The sequence below is a fragment of the Octodon degus genome, unplaced genomic scaffold (genome assembly GCF_000260255.1).
Source record: "Octodon degus isolate 3935 unplaced genomic scaffold, OctDeg1.0 scaffold00018, whole genome shotgun sequence".
NCBI lineage: Eukaryota > Metazoa > Chordata > Mammalia > Rodentia > Octodontidae > Octodon > Octodon degus.
Genome location: NW_004524594.1, coordinates 721,803 through 732,147, shown reverse-complemented (window position 1 = coordinate 732,147; position 10,345 = coordinate 721,803). Strand labels below are relative to the sequence as shown.

General features: G+C 52.4%; 3 protein-coding genes and 1 non-coding gene across 7 annotated transcripts in view; 3 read left to right on the top strand and 1 right to left on the bottom strand.

Annotated features, from left to right (window-relative positions):
- Ptpmt1 (protein tyrosine phosphatase, mitochondrial 1) overlaps positions 1-1,676 on the top strand; it is a 5,930-nt gene extending 4,254 nt beyond the window's left edge. The window contains exons 1-2 of one of the 2 annotated variants that reach the window (XR_002820241.1): positions 7-93; positions 1,287-1,370. Coding sequence is in view for 1 of the 2 variants with exons in the window: in XM_023710496.1 (XP_023566264.1) it covers positions 1,287-1,424 (138 nt within the window). In the remaining variant the exon portion in view is untranslated. Of the gene's footprint in view, positions 1-6; positions 94-1,286 lie in introns of those variants that run through there. The other variant, XM_023710496.1, reaches the window with a different exon arrangement.
- A 334-nt stretch (positions 1,677-2,010) lies between these two features.
- On the bottom strand, positions 2,011-7,291 carry Kbtbd4 (kelch repeat and BTB domain containing 4). Of its 3 annotated transcripts, none has more exons than XM_023710495.1 (4): positions 7,200-7,291; positions 5,740-6,394; positions 5,014-5,120; positions 2,011-3,469 (listed from the first exon to the last, which is right to left on the bottom strand). In XM_023710495.1, the coding sequence occupies exons 2-4, from the start codon at positions 6,326-6,328 to the stop codon at positions 2,609-2,611; spliced, it is 1,557 nt and encodes a 518-aa protein (XP_023566263.1). In that variant the 5' UTR covers positions 6,329-6,394; positions 7,200-7,291; the 3' UTR covers positions 2,011-2,608. The 3 variants fall into 3 exon arrangements, with proteins under 3 accessions (XP_023566263.1, XP_023566261.1, XP_023566262.1); XM_023710493.1 differs by having other exon boundaries at positions 7,096-7,246; XM_023710494.1 differs by having other exon boundaries at positions 7,192-7,238.
- LOC111815627 lies at positions 3,797-3,925 on the top strand. Its single transcript, XR_002820299.1, has one exon. It is a non-coding gene; the product is annotated as a small nucleolar RNA SNORA11 (small nucleolar RNA).
- A 4-nt stretch (positions 7,292-7,295) lies between the features above and the next one.
- Ndufs3 (NADH:ubiquinone oxidoreductase core subunit S3) overlaps positions 7,296-10,345 on the top strand; it is a 4,801-nt gene continuing 1,751 nt past the window's right edge. Inside the window, exons 1-4 of the mRNA XM_004626960.2 lie at positions 7,296-7,422; positions 7,526-7,591; positions 8,413-8,510; positions 8,699-8,848. Coding sequence (XP_004627017.1) covers positions 7,359-7,422; positions 7,526-7,591; positions 8,413-8,510; positions 8,699-8,848 — 378 coding nt within the window. The 5' untranslated portion in view covers positions 7,296-7,358. The remainder of the gene's footprint in view (positions 7,423-7,525; positions 7,592-8,412; positions 8,511-8,698; positions 8,849-10,345) is intronic.

Below are 10,345 nucleotides of genomic sequence, written 5' to 3'. Positions count from 1 at the left end.
CTCAAGTACCAGGCCATGGGCCGCTGTGTCTACGTGCACTGCAAGGCTGGGCGCTCCAGGAGTGCCACCATGGTGGCTGCGTATCTGATCCAGGTAGGCGGGTGTCGCCGGATGCTGGATGTAGGCCCAGCAGGCCAATGTGCTGCAGGTGGCCACTGCCTGATTCCAGGGTGCTGGGGTGGGGGGAACTGGGCACAGCACCTGAGCTTTGTGGATGGCTTGTCTTGGCAATGCCACCTGCCTGCCAAGACAGATGCAAGTACATTCTTCTTTCCAATGAGATTTCCTCAGACTGCACGCCTTTCGAAACTTAAATGACAGTGTGTCAAGGGCTAAGCCTGGGAGCTGAAGAGGTGGCTCAGTGGAATAAGCACTTTCCTGGCAAGCACAAGGGCCTGAGTTCAATCCCTGGTTCCGCCAAAGAAAAAAAAAAAAAAAAAGAATTGGGTTTTTTTTTTTTTTAAAGGGCTAAGCCTGCCACCTCGATCCACACCTGCCATCCCAGCACTTGGGATGCTGAAGCAGGAGGGGCTTAAATCTAAGCCGGGCCTGGGCAACTTAGCAAGACCTGTCTCAAAATAATATAAAAGGGAGACAAGGAGCCCTAGGTTCAGTCCCCAGTACCACAAAACTAAATGAGCGAAATGAACAAATGAACACTTCCTAGCCATGCTGTTGAGCTCTAGAGAAACAGCTACCATACACTCCTTTAGTCTTCCTTGTTGTGGTACAGGGGTTGAACCCAGGGCCTTTAACATGCTCGGTGAGTGCTCTATGTGAGCTACTCTTGCCCTTTTTCTTTTTTTGCGGAACCGGGGATTGAACTCAGGCCCTTGAGCTTGCCAGGCAAGCACTTACTCTACTGAGCCATCTCCCCGGCCCCTTGCCCTCTTAAGACTGGGTCTTTCAGGCCCAGGTGATAGCTCAGTGGCACAAGCATCTGCCTGGTAAGTGCACGGTCCTGAGTTTGATTGCTGGTAGTGAGAGGAAAAAAAAAGGCCAGGTCTTTCTAAGTTGCTGCAGTTGGGCTAACTGGGCTCAAGCAATCCTCCTGCCTCAGCCTTATAAATACCACACCTGGCAGTAGTGTGATTATTAGTATTTCTTGGGTACCAGGAATCAAACCAGGACCTTGTGCTTGCCAGGTATGTGCTGCACTGCTGAGCTATATCCCCAGCCTAAGAGTGTGATTATTAACACCCCTTAAAATGGGTCTGCCTACAAAATTCTGTAAGTCCTCTGGCAGCCGCTCCTTCCTCCGCTGACCCTGTCCTGCACTGATTCAGGTGTATAACTGGAGCCCAGAGGAGGCCATCAAAGCCATCACCCACATCCGGTCCCACATCCACATCACACCTGGTCAGCTGGAGGTCCTCAGGGAGTTCTACAAGGCTGTGTCTCCAGCAGCAAGGAGTCACACATGACACAGCTCAGTGGCTGAGAAAGAACTCCGACAGCTGCACCTGGCACAGAACGAGCTTTACGTGGGGCCAGCGGGGCCACTGCTGACTGACAGGACAGAAACGTGCTTGGTGGTGGGTAACTGCTTCCTGTACCTGCTTTCATTAACCTCAAATAACATTGTTGAACAACTGGAGAGGAAGAGACTGGTGTGCCTAAATTTTATTTTCTTAAACAAGGTAAAAAGTTTCAACAAGAACCTATTGTGTAGCTAATGTGCCTAATGGTATTTACCACTGTGACTCAAGATTTGCGGGAAGGGGGTTGAGAGAGGATCTCGCCACATAGTTCAGGCTGGCCTTGAACTAGCAGCGTTCCTGCTGCTCCAGCCTCCCCGGCGCCAGGACTGCAGGTGTCAATCACAAGGCCCGGCTAACTCAAGACATTAAACCCCAGAGGGGGTGGAAGACCAGGCTCTGGCTCTCACCCCTCCGAGTTGCACTGCTCTGCGGCAGTGGTGTGCACTTACAGCAGGACATGGGCTGCAGCAGGACTGGGACCTTAGGTTTGACATCGGTTCCCCTTTGGGGCTCAACACAGTCACATACATCCCTTCAAAAACCTTTATTTGTATGAACGTGTATAGTTTGAGTTAGCTTAAAACCTTGAAAAGGGCAGATAACATATATATTGAGTTTGAAAAACAGTTTCTGTTGTCAGAAATAATTCCGTTTTCACTCACCCTTGGAGTGAGCTAAAAAGAAAATGGAAGCCATTTTGCTGATGGATGAAAAGACACTAGAATGAGCAGCTGACTCCCAGAGCTGACCCTTGCTGGTGAAGGACCCCTTCAGCTTAAGTTTTCCTACCTAAAGCTGGAAGGGAAACTGTGGCCCTCATCCACCGACCACAGGGAAAAGAGGAGCTGGGACCTTCTTGCACTAGGACCAAGGCTTCATCTGCTTAACAAGGTTCAGGAGGCAGAGGTCAGGTGCAGGGCAGAGGCCAGACAGGTGCCACCAGGTGCACATGGTCAGTAGGGGAGTGGTCTAAGAAAGCCCACAACAGATCAACAGGGGCTCAGGGCTCAGTGCTCCCTTCCTAAGTGTCCAGAAGTCCACGTTCTAGGAACTGGGGCTCAGGGACTTGGGGTCCTAGGACAGCAGTGGAAGATGGAGGGCAAAGGAGCCGCTTTCCCCATCCCGCCTTAGGCCAACACAAACTGCAAGTTGGTGAGCAGCACCTTGAGGCCCCTGGTGACGGTCACTGCTGATGTGGCGGGGTCAAGCTTGTAGGTGTTGGTGTCCCCCTTCTTGTGTCGGTCCCGGAAAACGTAGATGCTGCCATTGCAGCTGGCGATCTTCCAGAGGGATGGGGCAGAGCTCCAGGCCTCGGGCAGGCAGAGCCGTGTGAAGCTGTCCAGCAGCGGGTTATAGCACACCAGGGAGTCCCCCTCTGCCACGATGAACACTAGGTCCTTGTGTACAGCTGCATGCATGCGGCCTGCAAAGGGCAGCACATACGGCTTCACGTGGCACTTGTCCGTCTCAGTGTCAAAACACTGGATGAGCCGCGAGGGCTTGGTGAAGAAGTCAAGGTCGTTCTCCTCACCCCCAAGTAAGTAGATGATCCCATTGAGGTTGGCACCAGCGGCCCCCGACACTGCCACCTCCAGCTGGGTGGTCTCTGTCCACACATTGTCACCAACGCGGTAGTAGATGACAGCATTGGAGAGGGTATCCTGCAGCGTCTTGCCGCCCAGCGAGTAGATGGCGTCCTTGCCAGGCACAGACACCAGAGTGTGCTGCAGCCGGTCCCGGGGCAGCGGTGCACACCACTCCCAGTCCACCGTGGCATTGTTGCACTTCCACATGCGCCGTGGGATGGAGCCGCCCACCACGTACAGGTCCCCCCCGTGCTTGCAGGCTGCTGTGATCTGGTGGCACAGGCTGTTCTGGCCACTGACGCTGATGGAGTCGTCCTCCGCACAGTGCAAGGACACGGCTAGGGAGTGCGTGCGCGAAGACTCTTTCCCGATAAGGTAAATGTGCACGTTCTCCCCGATTTCCTGTCAGTGACACCAAAGTGTGAGCAGGTGGAAGCCCCCAGGGAAGGCTCAGCCCAGACACAGAGCTGGCAGGTCCCGGGTCCCTCGCATGCGCTGTGCTCCAGCCCTCTCTAGTTCCTGTTTGTCATGTTGCCTCTCCAACTACTGCCTTTCCTTTAGACGTTTCACATTAGGGCAGGGTATGGGTTTCACTTGAAAACAGGCTGCTTCAGGCAGAAGATTTTTTTTTCCTCCCAGCCCAAGAATTCTTAATGCACCGGTAAAAGGAATTCTCGTAAGGAGCTTTGAAGCTGGGCATGGTGGTGCACACAGAAACCCCAGCAATGTAGGGTGTGCTCAGAGCAGGTGGCCTGAAGAATGGCTTCTCTGTTTATAACACATCCAACAGGAATTTAAGGTCACTGTGACAAGGGGCACAAAATTTGTGACTTCCCATTGAGCAAATGTCCCACATATGTACTCCATACACTTGCACAGGGCTTCTGGGTAGTATCGATGGGACAAAGCGCTATAGCATTTAGTGAGGGAGGTGGACATTTGGAGCTTGTCCACTGGGTGATCTGTTGGTAGTCCTAGAAGTAAAGACTGAATTTCTATTTGCTTTCTTTCTTTTTTTGTATTTTGTAGGGAAGGGCCTAAAGGGCGTTCAGGGTCTCACTACTAGATCAGACTCATAGGGATCCGCCTGTTTACAGCCTCCCAAGAGCTGGGATTACAGGTGCGCACCACCATGCCCAGTCTAAACTGCGTTCTCAGTGTGCCCGGGTGGCAGGGCCAGCACAGAAGGCCCAGGGATTGAACCCCTGGCCCCTGAGCCTGCTTACAGGCACTTTAATCCGCTGAGCTATTTGGCTGGCCCTGAATTTCTATTTTCAAAAAATTAAAAATAATAAAAAATTCTTTCAAAAAAAAAAAAAAATCCAAGCAATTGGGAAGCTGAGGCAGGTGGGTTGGGATTTTTGAGGTCAGCATAGGCTACGTGGTTAGTTAAGGGCAGCCTGCACTACAGCATGACGCTGTCTCAAAAAGAAGAAGGAAAAAAAAAAAAGGTTAACCAAAAGAGTTTTGGAGCCAGGTATGGGGGTGCACACCTGTAACCCCAGCACTCAGGAGGATCACTGTATGTCTGAGGCCAACTTGAGCTATAAAGAGAGTTCAAGGCCAGCCTGAAATGCATAATGAAACCCTGTCTCAAAAAGACAGACAGGGGCTGGTGAGATGGCTCAGTGGTCTAAAGCACCTACTTAGAACAAGCTTAGCAAAGCACAGGGACCGCGGTTCAATCCCCCAGCACCACATGCCGGCCAGCCCGCCCCCTGGTGGGCTGAGCTGCCCCCCCCACACACACAAAAAGGACAGATAACTAAATAGCTAGCTTTGAAGCTCATGGATTGGTGACTTCACTGGTCACAGGCATTCTCCTTCCAGCTCCTATCAGCTTCAGCCAGAGATCATTTATTCAGCAACCATCAGGTGCCAGGCCATGTGACAGCTGGAACACACAGATTAAGCTGCCCCAGTTATTAAGAAGGAATCCACCTTACCTTCAAGCTAGTCTTGAGTGACTCGGAAAAAGCCTCTCTTTCTTCTTTATTGAAATTGATCCAGGCTTCTATTGCTTCTGTTGGGTTCTGGGAACATGGAACTCCATCTGTGAGAGCCAGAGGAAAGCATGGTCAACAACTATCTGAATGAGAAACTCAACTACTTTATTAGACTACACAAGTATGGGGGCCGGAGAGATAGCTCAGTAGAATAAGTGCTTGCCTGGCAAGCGCAGGGTCCTGAGTTCAATCCCCGGTTCCGCAAAAAAAAAAAAAAAAGGACTACACACGTACATGTGTACACACAGAGGCACATCCACAGTACAGGTCAGATGAGAACACTTATGCTCATAAAACATTACTTCGTTTTCTTTATTGCCTGTATGGAGATTGAATTCAGGGCCTTCAAATGGAACTATACGCCTCTCCACTTTTATTTTTAAGACAAGGTCTCACTACATTGCTCAAACTTTTGATCTTCTTGCCTCATCCTAGTGTGCTGGGATTACAGACATGCGCCATCATGCCCAGCTTCTTCACTACCTTTCATGAGAAAGTGCCACAGCTTTCCTTTTGCTGGTTGTTGCTTCTGTAAAGCACCCCATCCCTCACAGCAGCTACCCTGAATTACCAATTACCATGAAAATCAATCCTCAGCCTACATCCCTCCCGGGAAGCTCGCAGCTCCTTTCTCCTGACAAGGAAGCCCAGTCAGCATCAGCTTACCTGAGATGATGTCCGTGAGGAGGTGGTGCGGCAGGTGGAGAAACTCTTCCGTGCTTTGCAGCTGGGCCAAGTGGGTCTTGGCACAGTGCTTGGCAGCAGTGTAGAGCTCAGGATCACTGTGCCGGTCTGCCAGCCACATCACCTGCAGGCAGTTTCCCACTTGCACCGTGCGGGCCAAAAACCGAGAACATTCCTCAAAAAGAGATGTCAGCTGGTACATGTCTGACACCTCATAAATTTCCTGCAGCTCATCTGCCCGGAGTTTCACGGTGCCGTGGTAGATGTAGTCCACCAGCAGCTGGAAAACAGACTCGCTGACGTCCTGTAGCACAATCACCCGGTTGTGAGCCTCCTTCAGGTTGGACGTGAACATGGATCGGAAGAAGCAGCTCTGAGCAGACAGGACCAGCCGGTGAAGCTGAAACTCCCGGCCTTCCACAGAGATGGTGACGTCGGCAAAGAGCTCTTCCTCCAGACACAGCTTCATGATGCCCTGAGCCACTCGGCCTGAGTGGGAGCGATCTTTGAAAGTGTAGTTTACAAAGTAGTTCTCATCCATGGATGCTCCAGGCTCCTCCAGTGACTCCATGGTGGCCAACTTCTCTGTCAGCAGCTGGGAAGTTCACAGCCACAATCTGGATTCCAACTGGCCAACCTGGGAAGGGAGATGGAGAAACTTAGACCAAAATGGGCCGGACTGGTCTTGGTGCTGGCCTGGCCAGACTTTCCTGCAGGCTCCTGCAACCAAACCTGGGCTCACTTTCCTGCAGGTGTGGCCCTCCCCCAAGGAAATCAACAGAACTCCCAACTCTGCTGGTTTCCCTGAGAGTACATCAAATATTCTTTTTCACGGTGTAACTAAAACGCCCAAATACGAAAGCAAAGGACTGGAGAATGCCTATGATCCCGAAAGCCTTACTACCTAAATAGCTCGGGCATAAAGCTAGTAAGGCCTACCGGAAGCGGAAGGAGAAAGGACCCCCGCGTCCCTGAGCGCCCCCCACCCCCCCTTCAACCGCTCATCCGACATCCAATGATGGGAGCCAAGACCCTGGACTCCTCAATCCTCTTGCTCTTTTTCGAACTTCTGGCCCAGCCCTTATCCGCTCGCCTTGATTACTCTAAACCCTCGACAAGGAGCTCTGGAAAGCCCCAGTCCCCAGCTCGGGGCACACGGAAGCCCATCGCCCTGCGCGGGGTCTCCACTCCTCCCGGAGTCGCGGGAGAAACGGTCGTCAAGGAAACCGCTCCCCCTCCCAACACACACCGTCTGCTCTCCTCCATAGCTTAATCGGGGGGCGGGGGAGGGGTGTGAAACGTAGACCCCAGAACACCCGCCCCTTCGCCTTGTCTCACCTGTCCGTTTCTTCAGCGTCTTCACTTTCGCTCCAGCCTCCTCACACCGAACTCGGGCTTCCTTCACCTCACGGTTTCCCGACCTGCCGGTCTTACCTTCTTACCTGCGTTCCCTCTTTTCATCCCGGTGCCCGGAACTTCTGCTTCCGACCCCGCGCCCGCCCGGAAGAAGATCTGCTACACACTTCCGCTTTCGGTCCGTGCCCTTGGGCCTCCGTGTCCTGTGGGCCCTTCCTCGGCTGCCGGGTCTGCATCCGGGGAATATGGCGGCCGCGGTGGCCAGGCTTTGGTGGCGAGGGCTCGCGGGGGCCCGAGCAGTGGCCGGGGGTAAGCGGGGGCCAGCTGGCTGGGGCGAGTCAGAGGCTGTGGGACACGCAACGCGGAGGAGTCCTCAGGCTCACGGGCGGGCCTGCGTTTCTCTCCCGTGCAGGGGCCGGGCGACCCTCGGCGCTGCTGCAGGGGGTGCGGAGGGAGAGCGCCGCGGCCGACTCGCGCCGTGAGTATGTGCGGGCAGCGCTGCCCTCCTCCTGCCGCCCGGGCCCTTCGTTCCCGTTGCCAGATGCTTGTCCTTGCTCTCAGGTGCCCTGCCCCGTGCTCGTCCTTGAGGACCTGACTGAGTGTTCTCCACCTTGCGAGCCGAATCGAGCCTTCCCCGTGGCTTAGACCTCTCTGTTCCGGCCTCGGGTGCCTCTTTTCGTTTCCACGACCCCCTTTTTCTGATTAAATTGGCAGCCCTTTGAAGACAGGAAACAGACCTCACGCGCTTCAGAGAGCAGTGCGAACAGTAGCTCGCGCTAATTGTATGCTCACAGTATGTCAGACACGTGTTGAAGGCCATTAGTGAAGAATGTTATGTGGCTCTCACAACAGCCTTACAAAGGAGATTGTATTTTATTTTAGGATAGAGCAAGAAAAAAAACCAAAAACAGCCCGACCTGGTGGTGCACAGCAGTAATCCCAGCCCACAGGAGACTGAAGCAGGAGGAGCACAGTAATTTTGAGGCCAGCCTGGCCTATGTAGTGACTTCAAAACCTGCCCAAACTACAAAGTGAGATCCTGTCTCAAAACAAACCAGATAACTAAATTGCTGTGGTTCACAGACTTAGGGAAAGAGCAGGGCTGCCCTCTGCCAAAGACAGAACTGTCCCATACTCCGAGCCTGTCACTTCCTAGGCTCCTGGACTAGTCCACCTGCACCTTCCTTAAGGTTCTATGGGGAGCCCTGTTTGGAGCCGACACCCTTTACAAACCCACAAGGCAGAAAGGGCTGGTTGCTGCCTTCGCTGTTCCTCTGATGAGTATGGTTTCTCTTCCAGCCACTGTCAGGCCACAGGATGCGGTGACCCACAAGCAGCTCTCAGCCTTTGGGGAGTATGTGGCTGAAATCCTGCCCAAGTATGTCCAGCAGGTTCAGGTAATGCTCCAGTAGTTGGGGCCTGAATCAGGAAACAGCCATGTTCTCCAGGTGTATGGGAGTGGACAGCCTGGTTGCAAAGAACACAGACCCCCTCCACTCCAAACTTGGGTGCTTTTCTCTCCTCTAAGCTGAGTTGCCCTCAAGCAGGCTGCTTCCTACAGAGCTGCTTCTCTCTCTGTCTGCAGGTGACTTGCTTCAATGAGCTAGAGGTCTGTATCCATCCCGATGGGGTCATCCCGGTGCTCACCTTCCTCAGGGATCACTCCAATGCACAGTTCAAATCCTTGGCTGACCTGACAGCAGTGGACATCCCGACTCGGCAGAACCGTTTTGAGGTCAGTCAAGAGGTGTGAGGAAAATGGGTAAAGCAGCTATGGGAACTGTAAGTTCAGATGTAGTTTCAGGTTGTGCAGAACACAGCAGTTAGACTAGGGCTTCGGAAGCAAGTAGATCTAAGTGTGAATTCTGGCTCTGCCACTAGCTAGCTGTGTGACCTCAAACATTCCAACATTCCCTTTGGTGAGATGGGGCTTGGCTTATTGCACAGGCTGGTTTCGAACTTCTGAGCATAAAAGCTCTCCTGCTTCAGCCTCTTGAGTAGCTGGGACTGACTACAGCTAGGTGCCCAGTGCTGTTTGATGGTTCTGAGCTTTAGTTTTCTAGTCTGTGAACTAAGTGTAGTTGGTGGTAGGAGGGGCTGGGGACACTGTTCAAGTGAATGAGGGCAAGGTCTCCATTTGATGTTCGAGGAGGGTTTTTATCTTTGTGGCTATGGGATACTGATTTCTTTATAGGTAGAATTACTCAAAGGAAAGACTTAAGAATGGCCAGAGAAGCAATTAAAAATAAGATAGTAGGGCTGGAGAGATGGCTCAGTGGTCTAAAGCACCTACTTGGAACAAGCTTGGCAAAGCACAGGGATCGCGGTTCAATCCCCCAGTACCACATGCCAGCCAGCCCCGCCCCCTGGGGGGCTGAGCTGGCCACACACACACACACACACACACACACGCTAAATAAATGTTAGTAGGGTCTGGGGTGATAGCTTAGTGCAGTGGTGGTGAACCTGTGGCACAGGTGCTATAGTGGCCTGTTTGTGTCATTGAAAGTTCTAAAAGGTTCACAGTTTCTGGCATAGTAGTAGAGCTTGGGTTTACCATGCACAAGGCCTTTACACACATGCAGACAATAACAGAGCATTGGGCTGGTGAGATGGCTCAGTGGTCTAGAGCACCTACTTGGAGCAAGCTTGGCAGAGCACAGGGACCGCGGTTCAATCCCCCAGCACCACATGCCAGCCAGCCCCGCCCCTTGGTGGCTGAGTTGGCCACACACACACACACACACACAAAAACAAAAACAAAAAAAAAAAAAAAAAAAAAAAAAAAAAACCAAAAAAACCAGAGCATTCTCCTTCATCCTGAAAGAAGAAAAAGAACAGCAGTCAGCCCATCTTGAGCCAGGAAACCAAAACAACTCTGAAGTCAGTGTGGTCAGAGCTGAGATGGACCACATAAAATACCTGGTGCACCACAACACAACCGAACACCAAGTATCTCAATTGTAGTTGTGGGCATAACACAGCAGGCAGGGCCAGGCAGTGGTGCGCATCTGTAATCCCAGCATCAGGGAGGCTGACACAGGTAGATTGCTATGAGCTTGAGCCTCAAATGGGCTACATAGTTCAAGGCAACAAGTTGAACTACATGGAGAGCACCTGTCTCAAGAGAACCAACCATGGGCTGGAGAGATGGCTCAGTGGTCTAAAGCACCTACTTAGAACAAGCTTAGCAAAAGCATCAGGGACCGCGGTTCAATCCCCCAGCACCACA